The sequence below is a fragment of the Delphinapterus leucas genome, chromosome 4 (genome assembly GCF_059928025.1).
Source record: "Delphinapterus leucas isolate spDelLeu-1000000601 "Yukka" chromosome 4, BTC_Dleu_Yukka2, whole genome shotgun sequence".
Classification (NCBI taxonomy): Eukaryota; Metazoa; Chordata; class Mammalia; order Artiodactyla; family Monodontidae; genus Delphinapterus; species Delphinapterus leucas.
The window spans coordinates 108,833,876-108,849,403 of NC_143132.1; the positions used below are offsets into that span (position 1 = coordinate 108,833,876).

Here is a 15,528-nt window from a genome sequence, read left to right on the forward strand (position 1 = left end):
GTGGTCTCCTAGATGTTTCTAGACTTTTGAATAAACAAGACAAAATTACCTTATGAGTTTTCTTTCTTTAGGTTTCTTATCTCTCAAAATTTTCTCTTTTATTTTTTCTTGTAAAAGAGACAAAATATATGTACTGTGTGTGTGCATGTGTGTGTGAGGGAGAGAGAGAGCTACAAAATATGAGACTAAGTCATCTCATATGGATTGGTATTTTGTTCACCCCTTATGCCTGGTAAAATATATTTGGCCAGAGGAATTTTCTTTTTAATTCACCTCTCATCTTTTTCATTTTAGAAGCATTTTAATTATCACCTCTCTCACAAATACTGTCACTAGGCTTGTAAGAACATAATGAATACAGAATAATTTGCAAAAGTCCCTGTGAGTTGCTGTGCTCAACGCCTTTACAATGTACCGCTGTTCTCTCAGGTTCCCGGTCATACTGTCTATTGAGAATCACTGCAGTGTCCAGCAGCAAAGGAAAATTGCTCAGTACCTGAAAGGAATATTCCGAGACAAACTCGACCTGTCATCTGTAGACACAGGAGAGACCAAGCAGCTTCCAAGCCCTCAAAGTTTGAAAGGCAAGATCCTAGTGAAGGTAATTACCTCAGGAATGCAATAAAAGGCACTAATGACCTGCTAAGCCCTCCCTCCCTTAAGGACTGAAAACTGGTTTATCAAGAGAATAATAGTCAATATATGAAGGGTTGTCTAGATTTGTGCATGCACCTTGTTCCAACTTATTTATAGTCATACCTTCAGAAAAAGCTTGTTACTGACTGGCCACATATTCTGGGATTTGTTTTTATGAAGTGAGAACCTCAGTACTGTAAATCAAATACTGAATATTTTAGTCTGTAGTAGTTGACGCTGGAGAGGGGTCTGTGTATGGGAGGCCTGGATTACATGTGTCCGTATCCAAAATCATTTCTTTCAGATTCTCCTCTGCCATTTCAAGCTCCAATAACTGTCTGTCAAAAAAAGTCTTCATGGTTGGTCAGCCTTGGTTATGTAAGTGAGAAGAGCTCACTTCAAAGTGGAGCACACGTTCAGACACTGTGCCCCATAGGATTCGTGTGTAGGCAGAGGAGCAGTAGGTGAATAGAATGGCATTTCATAAACAGATCTTCTGAGGGAGAAAACTTACTACCTGAAATGAATATTATTAATGCAAGGAATAGCCAGAAAGACAGCTCATTGTGTTCTCAGATCGCTGATGTGATTTTATTTAATTCCAGTTAATTTTGTGTATTTGGACTAAAAGCATCTTGGATAGTTGTATTGTTTTGAGACTAAAAACCTAAGGAAAAGCAGTAGAGTATTAATGATCAAACGGGGTTATATTTTACTTAAAAAGGGTGTGTACAAAAACCAAATATCACAGAGGAGGCACAGGAAAGTCAGATTGTGTAATTTCATAGCAAGACTTTAACTGGGGCTTTAAGAGAGGACAGCACATGGGAAAGATGTAAAGTATTCATCTTTAGAATGGGTCAAAACCTGTTTTTCTATCAGTTAAATGAGAGTTATAGGCTGAATCCATCAAAGGGGTGTCATTGGGCATTTGTACGTGTGAAAGCATTTTGAATAAAAGCTCCAATTATATAATGTGAGAAATAATGTTAAGGTCAATTCTCCTGAAGTCTTGCTAACGCAGTCTCTTGTGGTGAAAACTGATTGCTAGGTTAGAAAGCTCAGTGTCAGCTTTATAGCCTTGTAAATGTTTCCATGTTCCCAAATGGTCTTTAGCCAAGCGTCAGAAGGTTAAATGCAGAATGAGTCCATCTGATTGAAATACTTCTCATTTGGACAGTGGAACTTAAGGAATATTTGATATGAACTCATTGAATCCCTTGTGCATAACTGGGCTTTGGATCATTGGGCATAGAATGCCCTAGGGCTAATGGGCACCAGGATGAATTGAAGCCAGAAGACCTGAGCCACTCGTTGGAAGGAGTGGCAGCAATGTGGGCTGTGGGTGTTTCAAAGCAGCTGCAGTCCATTTGCTGGTAGTAACCTTCTCCAAACTTTAAGGAGATTTCTTAGATCTCTGGACCCACACACTCCCATTTGAAACAACAAAAAGGGAACTGATTTTCCGAAGTTCCTTTAGCATCAGAGCAATCTGTGATCCAAAAGGCAGCATTTGAATGGCTACTTACCACTTTGGAGATGGGCAAGTTGTTTATTATTATAACTGTAACACACAAACCTTCCAACCTTGTGTGTATACACACACACACACACACACACACACACACACACACACAGAGAGATATATATACTAGTCCCTCAGTACCCACAGGATTGGTTCCAAATCCACAATGCTCAAGCCCCTCATATGAAATGGCCTAGTACAGTTGGCTCTTCACATCTGCGGATTCAACCAACCCTTGGGTAAGGAGGGCCAACTGTGTGTGTATGTATCTCCTAAAAATTAAACAAAAATTTGCTTTTGAACAAAAATAATAACGAACTTAGTAATTTTCCATAGGCTCATTACCGAAAGAAAACTTATCTGGTCCAAGCATTTTACTTTTACAGATGTGTCATAGAGCAGTTACTGCTGTCCATGCAGCTAAAAGCTAAGAGATGGCTATGGTTCCAGTCTCTAGAAATATTTCCATGTACCATGGAGAAATTAATCTCATTCTTGAGTGTGACTCCCACATGAAATAGTATGTAGATCAGAAGGGGACTCCTAGGTCATTCTTTGTTTACACTGGACCACTGTTAAGTTCATAAAATTCTACCTAAGTTTATTCTATAATTTTCCTCAGGCGTAACACTCTTCATAAGAGGCGTTAAGAAACAGTGCTCTGTGGTGTTGCTTTTCTTCCTATCTGCCTGTATAAGGTATCTTTCAAAGACCATGAATGTGGAAAAAGCTGGCAGAAGATATGGCCCTGATATCTTTTTTTTTTTTTTTTTTTTTTTGCGGTACGCGGGCCTCTCACTGTTGTGGCCTCTCCCGTTGCGGAGCACAGGCTCCGGACGCGCAGGCTCAGCGGCCATGGCTCACGGGCCTAGCCACCCCGCGGCATGTGGGATCTTCCCGGACCGGGGCACGAACCCATGTCCCCTGCATCGGCAGGCGGACTCTCAACCACTGAGCCACCAGGGAAGCCACCTGATATCTTTTAATGGGATTTTGAAAGGACTGAAAATGAGGGCGCCTTGTGAATACTCTAGATGGCAACTTTCTCTCCTTGCTTCCCCACCTACTGCCACATTTAAGTAAAGGGGATTTGAAGCTTAGTGCCATATTTATATATCTATAGCTACATATATTCCTGTGGAAAAGAATGTAGTTTTCACTTTGCAGATAGCACATACAAATAAGAAGTATATTACATAGGGGTATGAAGGCAAATTAAATACCACCTTTTTAAACCTATAACAATCCTTTTGTAAGTTGAAGAAAATATTTAAGTATTCAAATTCTAAGAGTTTGGATTCTTAATATAGATTTTGTTTTCATTACATAAATGATTTAACCAGCTTTAAATTTATCTCTTTGCCAAGCCCTTTAGGTCAAGAGCTTTGGGTATCAGGGAAGATACAGGAAACTGGGAGGGAGAGTCCTCTGAAAATCTGACTGTGCTGGTGGCCCTGTGGAGGGAGGAGAAGTGGATGAGGGGAAGATCCAGAGTGCTGAAGGTGGGCCAGTCATGGTGTGAAGAGCAGGAATATATAACAGAAGTCACTGGAGCTCTGGTTTAGAGAAGATCAGCCTGGGTAGTAGTCTGGGATGATATTTAGAAATTTATCATTATATTTGGCTGCCAAGCACATGAACATCCTTCCACGTTTAAAGAATTTCCCCCATCTTTATGCTTTTGCTGTATTCCATTCATTCAATGGGGTCACTAGGTCCAGCCCACACTCACGGGGAAGGGATTATAGAAGTACATGAATACCAAGAGGTAGGAACCGTTGTGGGTATTTTAGAGGCTGTCTACCACAATGACCTTGGTCCCTTAGCCACAGAGTCTGGTTCTGCCCTCTCTGCTCCCCAAGATTCTGGGAGTGATTCAATTTCCTATTAATATTCCTTTCTGCTTACAAGTAAGATGCTTTTACTGATACAGACGATTAGCCGTCCTGGAAGCCCTTATCAGGATCCTGGGCCATGCCTCCTTCTTCTGCTTTTTATTTACTTTTACTTTTTCTGAATATAAATTGGGAAATGTAGAAAAGGAGAAAATAACTATCACCCATAATGCTGTTACCCAGAGATTCATACTCCTAATAATTGACCATATTTCTTGCCAGATTTTTTTCCCTGAATTTTTATATATCATTGAGATCATAATGTGCATATAATTCTATAACTTGGGTTTTCTACCATTTTGTTATAAGAATTCCCCCTTGTTGTCCAAAAGCCCCTGATTCCTAAAGTGTGTTGGTGAGTGGTTGTGAGGGGCATGTTCTGGCTGGGCAGGAGCGTCATTGCATTGTCCATAAAAGCAGGTCTGGTCAGTGCAGAGGACACAACCAGCAGGAGAGAAGGGCGCGTTTAACCTGCGCAGGAGAACAAGCTTCTCTAAGGACATGGGATGGGGTGATGCCTGTTTATGACGAGTCATATATTCTCGAACAGAAGCCTGGTCTGATTTTTACTTGCAAATATAGTATCCCTAATTAATTGTATTTAATTGGAAGTCATAAAACTGCCTTTTCTTGAAAGTCTCTTCTCCCTTTGCTTTGCTCCTAATTCAAGCGATCTGCCTTCAAGTCAGTCTGAAGTAATGATTGGCAAGGAGATAACAAATTTTATTTTCATTTTTCTTTTTTAAAAAAAAAACCTTTTTACTTTATACTGGAGAATAGTTGATTAACAATGTTGTGATAGTTTCAGGTGTACAGCAGAGTGATTCATTTATACATACACATGTATCTATTCTTTTTCAAATTCTTTTCCCATTTAGGTTGTTACATAATATGAGCAGAGTTCCCTGTGCTATACAGTAGGTCCTTGTTGCTTATCCATTTTAAGTGTATTAGTGTGTACACGTCAATCCCACACTCCCTAACTGTCTCTTCCCCTGCTCCCCGATCCCCATAACCATAAGTTTGTTCTCTAAGTCTATGAGATGTTTCTGTTTTATATAAGTTCATTTGTATCGTTTCTTTTTAGATTCCGCATTGATATCATACAGTATTTCTCTTTCTCTGTCTGACTTACTTCACTCAGTATGACAGTCTATTTTCATTTTTCAATTTTTAAAAATTATTTTTAATTGTGGTAAAATACAACATACATAAAACTTACCTACCATCTTAACCATTTTTAAGTGTACAGTTCAGCTGTGTCAAGTACATTCACATTGCCATGTACAGAACTCTTTTCTTGCAAAACCAAAACTCCATACTCATTAAACAGCTCCCATCTTCCCCACCAGCCGCTTCCTCCAGCCCCTGGATACCACTGTTTTACTTCCTGTCTCTATGAATTTGGCTACTCTGAGTACCTTGTGTAAGTGGAATCATACAAGAGTTGTTGTTTGTGACGGGCTTATTTCCTTTAGCCTAATGTCCTCAAGGTTCATCCATGTTGTAACATGAGTCAGAATTTCCTTACTTTTAAAAGCTGAATAACATTTTAGTGTATGTGTATACCACATTTTGTTTATCCATTCACCTGTTGGTAGACACTGGGTTATTTCCACCTTTTGGCTATTGTGAATTTTCATTTTTCATTTCCTATTTTATTTTTTAACTGAAGTATAGTTGACTAATATTAGTTTCAGGTGTATAACATAGTGATTCAATATTTTTGTAGATTAGACTCAATTTAAAGTTATTATAAAATAATTGCTGTATTTCCCTGTGCTGTACAATATATCCTTGTAGCTTACTTTATACATAGTAGTTTGTACCTCTTAATTCCCATACCCCTATCTTGCTGAATTTTCATCTTTAAATTGACTGTTTTGTTTCATTTCAGGGCAAGAAGTTACCTTATCACCTTGGAGATGATGCAGAGGAAGGGGAAGTTTCCGATGAAGACAGTGCAGATGAAATCGAAGATGAGTGCAAGTTCAAGTTCCATTATGTAAGTTACAGGCTTGGCCATCATTTTTACCCTCTGTGTGCTACAGTAAAAATTGCTGCTGTGTTGGAATCTTCACAGATATGGTGGCTGTAGTGTAAAAAAGATATTTATTGAAAATTACTTTGTGTGCTGGCACAAAGACTCCCAAACGTTTATTTTGTTTTTGTTATTTTTTAATTTTTTTTTGCGATACGCGGGCCTCTCACTGTTGTGGCCTCTCCCGTTGCGGAGCACAGGCCCCGGACGCGCAGGCTCAGCGGCCATGGCTCACGGGCCCAGCCGCTCCGCGGCATGTGGGATCCTCCCGGACCGGGGCACGAACCCGTGTCCCCTGCATCGGCAGGCGGACTCTCAGCCAGTGCACCACCAGGGAAGCCCCCCCAAATGTTTATTGAGTGAGTGAGGCAAAGATTCTTGTGTCCTAGAGTTGGAAGGAATGTTAGTGATTAACCCATCTGACCCTCTCTCCAGGGACAAATTCCCTCCTATTACAGCTTGGTCAAAACTCAAATTGCGGTTGGAAATGTCGCTGTCTGATGACATAAATGGGCTTTAAGCCCCGCCATGCTGCCTGTCAAGGCTGGCTCGCAGAACCCAGCTGCAAGTGTGTATGCTTCTCTAGAATGCTCATCCCCTCCCTAAGAGAATGTACCTTGGACCAGAAGATTTCCAAGCTCTTCCAGACATGGATCTCTTGGCTAAATCTTAAATTTGCCACATTTCAGATAAAATGGCATAGAATAGTTTGCCACCTGCATGGTGCTTCAGACCTCTGTCCTAGATCAAGGAGTTGCCTTTGCAGAAAAGCACCATTTAGCCAGGTAATCCAATGGAAATGCAAACCTGGGAGAAATGTAAGGCTTAAAGACCTCCCCCACCCCCCATCACTATGGGGGACTAGGACTTCTTGACTTCCCCCACCTTCTATAACTCACATGATTTCCAGGAACATATGACAATCTGAGAGTAGCACCTGCTCATGTTAATTTGTTATAAGGTTTACAATTTCATTTCTACAGAAAAGTAGTATTCCTCTAGATGTCTGGACAATTATTCTACCCTCTGAAAAAAGAGAAATATTGTATAAAATCTGCTAATTTACATTATTGCCCTGAATTCAATTACTACATCATTAAAAAAAGTCTACTCTCTTTGAAATAATAGTAACTGTGATGGCTTCCTATAGGTATTAAAGAGAGCTGGTATTATTTTCAAAGAGGGCAAGGGCTTAATGACAGCTGAAGTCTCAGTAGATAGTTCTTTCTTGGCTTTGATGCATTTTAGAAGGGACGAAGTGGAGAAGACTCAGCCTTGAAGTGAAAAGGAAAAATTACCATCTGTATTAATCCATTGCCTTTTAATAGTTTTTATTAGTTCAATTAAATACCACTAATAGGGCTATGGTTACAGAAAATTAATCTCAAGAGATTTACATAAGTGAAAATACAGTTAATATTTTTGTTTCTTTTTTGCTCTTCCAGCTAATTGCTATTTTTATAATTAATTACTTGCTATTATAGGTAATTTCGTTCTTTCTTTAAGCTTTATTTTATAAGCCAGATTTTTGTCTCTGAATTTCAATATCTTTGCCTCTTGTTTCCCAAAACTCTTGGTTGCCAACCTCAGAGTAGTCTATCATTTAGAAGCAAGGAGCAGAGAGTCTTGACTAAATTATGTGTTTAGCGAATGTAGTTTTTAGTGAAAATGAGTGGTGGAAATTTAGCTATTGATACTATCACAATAGTCATTTGTTGCTCTGAGTAAAACCCAAGTTATTCTAGTTTCTAAATCCACCCAGTAATATAAAATTTCTTCTGATATCAGTGAGCCTCCTAACTTTCTAAGTTAAATATCTACAATTATAAAAGAGAATTAGGTATAGTTTTATGGAAACAAACCAAGAAATTCACCTGTGAAAATATCCAACTGGGTTCCTCTCAGTCTTCAAAGTCTCTTGGTTGATGTCTAGGAACCCATATAGGTCGAGAGTTTAGAATGTGATTCCATAAAGATAGCCATGATCTTTCATTTGGATTCTTTGATTTGGGCCTAAGTGAAAGTGGAGAGCACCTTACCTGTAACATTTTACAGGTGTCTCTTTGTTAGACTTTAGGAGAGAAAATATATAAAGAAATCAACATTCTAGTGGAAATATATAAGGTTTTTACTCATCTTTTTCAAATCTTTTTTGTCTATTTTTGAGCTCTTCTGAGAAAAGGCAGTGCTGTATTTAGAAGGCCAAAGTGTTATATCCCCTAATCAGTCAATTTCTAGTTCTGTTGTCAGCAGAGGGCTCAGATGCCTTATCTGAGTGTTGAATGTAAATTGTCTGATCTAGATCGAGTGTCTGATCATATTTCTGCAAAGGCGGATGTACTGTACATAGTTTGTATGAAACCAATAATTACCTTAGAGGAAGTTCTTAACCTCAGTTTTAAGTTAACAGAATGTGGTTAGATTTATAAGTTATAGATATTGCAATAATTATTGCAATAAATAAAGATTTTCAGCTTAGCATTCGCGAACACTGGAATGCTAGCTGTCATGGGGCTTATGCAAGATTCATTGGCACATTCAAAAGATTTTTATGGAGGAACTCCTGTTGGAGATGCACCAACATGCTGTAGGTGTTGGGGCATATATCAGTAAACAAAACAGACAGAAATCTTTGCCTTCGTGGAGTCTCTACATTGGTGGGAGAAGGGAGGATAGACAATAAGTAACGTGTAGTGTACTAGGCAGTGGTAAGCGCTAAAGGGAAAAAGGGAGGGAAGAAGTGTAGAAAGTGTGTGTGTAAAGGGTCTGTTGACGTTTTAGATGGGATGGCCAGGAAAGGTCTCACAGAGAAGGTAACACCTGAGCAAAGACCGGAAAGAGGCGAGGTTAGCCATGCTCATATCTGGGGTGGGGTGGGGGGTTGTTCCAGGCAGAAGGAAGAGCAGATGCAGAGGTCAGAAGCAGGATCTGTGGCTCGCCCAGCTTTACCCAGACGTTAGAACAGAGAGGGAGGCAAGACCCTCACGCTGGCCTTCTTACTCCTCCTAGTCTACCATCAAGCTAAGGGATTCAAACCACACTGAAACCTTTTGCTCTTTTAAGAAATGCTTTCTTTTGAATTAATTGAATCCTTTACGCTTCTACCTCATTAATCGGAGGCTTCAGCCATAGAGAAAATCTGGCTCATACTGTAATATGCCATAGGTAAAGCCGGTGTGTTCAATGACCCAAGAGTCACACAGCTCAAAGACTCCGGGGACAGCTTCCTTTCAACCACAGCACAGTAATCTAACAGATTTGATTCAGTGGGGCCAGCTCATCATTATTCATTTTTATGGGGTCCTCTAATGTCAGTGTGCCTTACAGACTTTCCACCCCCCTGGTTCAACCTCACTGATTTTTTGCCTCTTCTGCTGAGCTATTCAGTATCTTTTTCCTTGCACTCTCTGAATCTGGGTTCAGCCAGCTTCTTAGGCACAAATATCAAGCTGTCTGTCTCCTACATGAAGCTCATCCCGTGAACACCAAGCCTTCCAACAAGTTTAAACAAGCCCTAGTAGAGTAACATGTAACCACTTTTTGTGTTATGTTAGTACCCTAAAACCATTATTCACTCTGCATGTCTCATACTAAATACTTTAATAGTTTCCTCCCTCCCTGTTACCTTAGATTAACCTTCTTTCCTAAGTTATTCATTTTATGATTTGAGCCATTTTAAGGACGATTATGAATCTTGTTGGTTTAAGACTTGTCAGCACTCATGGAAAGGATGAGTTACCTCATGATGTTGTGAGGTCCTGTTCCTCGGTAAACACCCACGTGCCGGGCATGCTGTTGCATCCTGGTGACAAGGCGTGAGGAGTGGAAGGTGAGCTGAAGATTCCAGTTGCTTTCTAGTATGTGATACAATTTCTTCCTCCCTGCCCTGCCAGAGAGTTAAGGTAATGAACATTTAAGGTCTAATGTACTGTATGTATTAGTGATATGTGTATGTACATATTTCCCTTATATTTCAAAGTTATTATCTTCTGAGAATTATTGCCGAGAACTCAACTATCCCTGTTGTTTTTTTAAATTAATTTTTATTGGAGTGTAGTTGATTTACAGTGTTGTATCAGTTTCTGCTGTACAGCAAGGTGAATCAGCTATACATATACATATATCCACTCTTTTTTAGATTCTTTTCCCATATAGGTCATCACACAGTATTGAGTAGAGTTCCCTGTGCTATACAGTAGGTTCTTACTAGTTATCTGTTTTGTATATAGTAGTGTGTCTATATCAATCCCAGTCTCCCAATTTATCCCTCCCTCTTTCCCCCTTGGTAACCGTAAGTTTGTTTTCTACAACTATTTCTTGTTGGTAATATGTCTTTCCTTTCTATTCTAGCTGTTCTGTGACTTCACTATTAAATGACTAGAAGTAGGTTTATTTTTCTTAGCACTCCATATTCACTTCCTACTGGAGAACTCATGTTTTCTTTCATTCTAGAAAACTCTCAACAGTTTTGTTCTTTAAATATGTTTTTATGCCATTTCATCAGTCTTCTTTTTCTGGAAGTACTATTAGATTTAGGTTAGAATCTTAGTTTATTTTCTATATCTCTTAATTCTTTAATGTTTTCTTTTTTTTCGGTATGCGGGCCTCTCACTGGTGTGGCCTCTCCCATTGTGGAGCACAGGCTCCGGACGCACAGGCTTAGCGGCCATGGCTCACAGGCCCAGCCGCTCTGCAGCATGTGGGATCTTCCCGGACCGGGGCAAGAACCCGTGTCCCCTGCATCGGCAGGTGGACTCTCAACCACTGCGCCACCAGGGAAGCCCTAATGTTTTCTTTATGTCTCTGCTGATTCTGGGTACTATATGTTTACAGTATTAATTTCCAATTCATTAATTATCTCTTTGACTACATCTGGTCTAGAGTTTATCCCAGCTATTCTTTTAATTTCAATGACTATATACTTGATTTACAAAATTTTTATTGTTTTTTTTTTCGTAGACACCTGTTCTTATTTTACTGTTTGGCTTCTTAGTTTCTTGTTCTTTTTATGGAGCTATTTCTTTATATCTTTGAGCATCTAAACATACTTATTTCAAAGTGAAAGAGTGAGTTTCCTTTCCATGTGTTGATGTTTTTAGCACTCCATCTTAGCATTAGTTTTTCCACATGGGTTTTAGAATTTTGGGTTGAATATTCAGTTTTGAGTGGAATGGTTTTTCCCCTTCCATTCTCCTTCTTTCTGTATTTAACCTTCTTATCTAGTGGTTTTGGGATTGCTTCTACTTGAACACTAAGCACCCCCACCCCCATGGCACCCACACATATACACACAGCCCACCTGTGCCCCAGGTTCCTAACCAGACCTTACATTGATTGAGAGTTCTCTGCCACTAGAGATGTTGAAGATATTACCCGTTCAGTCACCAAGCAAACCAGCACTTTGTTTGTCTTCTTATTCTTACCTCTTTTGATATTAAATTTTGAATCTTCCTCACAATAGTTTTTTTTTTTTTAATGTTTCCTATTATAAGCAAGGATCCCATTCCAGCTTTCTTCACCACCTTGGTTTCATGTTGAGAGACCAGCTCTAATCTCCCACAGCATGTGGAGAACTTTTAGTTTCTATTGTACTAAAAGATATAAATTCTTGGCCACCTTTGCCCACTGTGAATGTGGAGCTCAACTACATTTATGATCTGCAGTGATTTTTATTTTATTTCGACCAAGATTATGATTTTTCTCTTTGTTAGTTCTTCTGTCGTTGTAGCAGTGGGGGACTTTAAAGCATGAATGTACATTGTCATATATAAACCCACATGTATGTACAGATGCACAAACCCAGACTTACATTCATTTTGGACAGTATTTTTTTTGTTTTTTCTTAATGTATATGAAGAATGGTTGCTCTAATAACATTTAAAAGTGTATGCTTGGGCTTCCCTGGTGGCGCAGTGGTTGAGAGTCTGCCTGCTGATGCAGGGGACACAGGTTTGTGCCCCGATCCAGGAAGATCCCACATGCCGCAGAGCGGCTGGGCCCGTGAGCCATGGCTGCTGGGCCTGCGCGTCTGGAACCTGTGCTCCACAACGGGAGAGGCCACAACAGTGAGAGGCCTGCGTACCGCAAAAAAAAAAAAAAAAAAAAAAAAAAGTGTGTGCTTAACAGCTCTGAAGAAACATTACCTTTTGCTATTTTTCTGACATTGTACTATTATTTTTTTATACCTGAGCTAAAATCAGCTTTTAAATATGAAACACTTGTTGAACCCTTACCAGCACCAGCACTATGCTAAGGACTTTATACTTATAGAATTTCATTTTATTCCTATAGCCATGGGGATGGGGTTGAAACTATCATTTCTAATGTTTTACAGATTAGGAAAATGGGGTTGTGCTAGATAAAGTAATTAATCTAGTGATTAATTTAGAGGAGGAAAATTATATGGGCCATCCTTGCTCTCAAGCATGGTATTTTATATGACCTCTCAGATTTATGTCTTTTGGGGAGTTCATCTAGCTGGAGAGACACACTTATCACACTGGCAACAAATAATAACAAACTTGACAAATTGTTATGTCATGTGGAATTGACTTAAGAAAATGTGAATTCAGAGGAAAGAGAGCTGAGGGTAGCCTGGAATACCCAGAGTAGGTCAGATGACATACTGGGTAGCAGTCATCAAACACACAGGCTTTGGAGCCTAGGTCAAAGCCTGGCTCTGCCACTCTAGACCTGTTTCTTTATCCTCATCTTCTAAATAGACATCAAAATAATATGTCAAAATCTTTTTCTGGCTCTCTGACCTGCCTACCACCTTCATAAGTTGCGTTCACACTCCTGGGAAGGGGTTGTCCCAGTTGGCTCTGAACTGTTGTAGGAGTGTCCTTTCCTGGCTGACATTGACCTCTGACCTGGAGAAGGAGCAGGTCTACAAACCTAGGGGACTCTCATGACCTTTCACAAATACATTGTGTGACTGGCCATAATATCTTGAGAATCTTGAAGTCATCCATTTTATCTCCTTATCTTCCTGGGGATCTCTACTCTTTAAAAAAGCTATTACTACATGAAAAAATCTTGAGACAAACAGAAAGAATAAGGGTTCTAAATTCTGATTCTTACTGACAGCAACTAAATTAATAGGCTCTATATTATAAGAATAAGCAATTTATTTTTAATTTTTATTTTATCTTGGAGTACAGTTGATTCACAATGTTGTGTTAGTTTCAGGTGTACTGCAAAGTGATTCATTTCACAGAATTAGAACAAAAATGTTTACAACTTGTATGGAAATGCAAAAGACCCTGAATAGCCAAAGCAATTTTGAGAAAGAAAAATGGAGCTGGAGAAATCGGGCTCCCTGACTTCAGACTATACTACAAAGCTACAGTAATCAAAACAATATGGTATTGGAACAGAAATATAGATCAGTGGAACAGGATAGGAGAACAGGATATATATATATATATATATATATATATATATACACTCTTTTTCATATTTTCCATTATGGTTTATCAGAGGATATTGAATATAGTTCCCTGTGCTATACAGTAAGACATTTAGATCTTCTGCCCAATCTTCTGCCCAATTTTTGATTGGGTTGTTTTTCTGATATTGAGCTGCATGAGCTTCTCGTATATTTTGGAGATTGATCCCTTGTCGGTCGATTCATTTGCAAATATTTTCTCCCATTCTGTGCCTTTTTTCATTTTGTTTATGGTTTCCTTTGCTGTGCAAAAGCTTTTAAGTTTAATTAGGTCCCATTTGTTTATTTTTGCTTTTATTTTCATTACTCTAGGAGGTGGATCAAAAAATAGCTTAAGGCAATTTATGTCAGAGAATGTTCTGCCTATGTTTTCCTCTTAAGAGTTTTATAGTATCCCAGGCTTATGTTTAGATCTTTAATCCATTTTGAGTTTATTTTTGTGTATGGTGTTAGGGAGTGTTCTAATTTCATTCTTTTACATGTAGCTGTCCAGTTTTCCCAGTACTACTTATTGAAGAGACTGTTTTTCCTCCATTGTATATTCTGCCTCCTTTGTCATAGATTAGGTGACCATAGGTGCATAGGTTTATCTCTGGATAAAATAGCATGGAGGTTCCTTAAAGAAACTAAAAATAGAGCTACCATATGATCCAGCAATCCCACTCCTGGACATATATCCAGAGAAAACTATAATTTGAAAAGATACATGCACCTCAGTGTTCATAGCAGCACTATTTACAATAGCCAAGACATGGAAGCAACCTAAATGTCCATCAACAGAGGAATGGATAAAGAAGATGTGGTATATATATAATAAAATATTACTCAGCCATAAAAAAGAACAAAATAATGCCATCTGCAGCAACATGGGTGGACCTAGAGATTATCATACTAAGTGAAGTCAGAGAAAGACAAATATCTTATATAACTTATGTGTGGACTCTAAAAAAATGACACAAATGAACTTATTGACAAAACAGAAACAGACTCACAGACATAGAAAATAAACTTATGGTTACAAAAGGGCAAAGGTGGGGGGAGGGATAAATTAGGAGGTTGAGATTAACACACATGCACTACTATATATAAAATAGATAATCTACAAGGACCTACTGTATAGCATAGAGAACTCTACTCAATACTCTGTAATAACCTATAAGGGAAAAGAATCTGAAAAAGAATAGATATATGTATATGTATAACTGAATCATATGGTAGCTCTATTTTTAGTTCTTTAAGGAACCTCCATACTGTTCTCCATAATGATTGTACCAATTTACATTTTCAGCAACAGTGTAGGAGGGTTTTCTTTTCTCCACACCCTCTCCAGCATTTATTGTCTGTAGATTTTTTTGATGATGGCCATTCTGACTGGTGTGAGGTGATACCTCATTGTAGTTTTGATTTGCATTTCTCTAATAATTAGTGATGTTGAACATCTTTTAATGTGCTTTTTGGCCATCTGTATGTCTTCTTTGGAGAAATGTCTGTTTAGATCTTCTGCCCATTTTTTTAAAATATATTTTTTATTGATTTATAGTTGAATTACAGTGTTGTGTTAATTACTGCTGTACAGCAAAGTGACTCAGATATATATATATATACACTTTTTTTCATATTTTCCATTATGGTTTATCAGAGGATATTGAATATAGTTCCCTGTGCTATACAGTAAAGCATTTTTGTTTATTCTGTATATTCCAGTTTGCATCTGCTAATCCCAAACTCCCAGTCCAACCCTCTCCCACCCCATCCCCCTTGGCAACCACCAGTCTGTTCTCTGTGTTCCTGATTCTGTTTCTGTTTCATAGATAGTTTCATATGTGTCATATTTTATGAGTGATATCATATGGTATTTGTCTTTCTGACTTTCTTCACTTAGTATGATAATCTCTAGTTGCATCCATGTTGCTGCAAATGGCATTATTTCATTCTTTTTTATGCCTGATTTGTATTTCACTGTATATATGTACCACATCTT

General features: G+C 38.6%; 1 protein-coding gene across 1 annotated transcript in view; it reads left to right on the forward strand.

The window, feature by feature from the left end:
• PLCH1 (phospholipase C eta 1) overlaps positions 1 to 15,528 on the forward strand; it is a 269,122-nt gene that overhangs the window by 192,094 nt on the left and 61,500 nt on the right. Inside the window, exons 10-11 of the mRNA XM_089910967.1 lie at positions 430 to 601; positions 5,954 to 6,061. Of these exons, the coding sequence (XP_089767093.1) occupies positions 430 to 601; positions 5,954 to 6,061 (280 nt within the window). The remainder of the gene's footprint in view (positions 1 to 429; positions 602 to 5,953; positions 6,062 to 15,528) is intronic.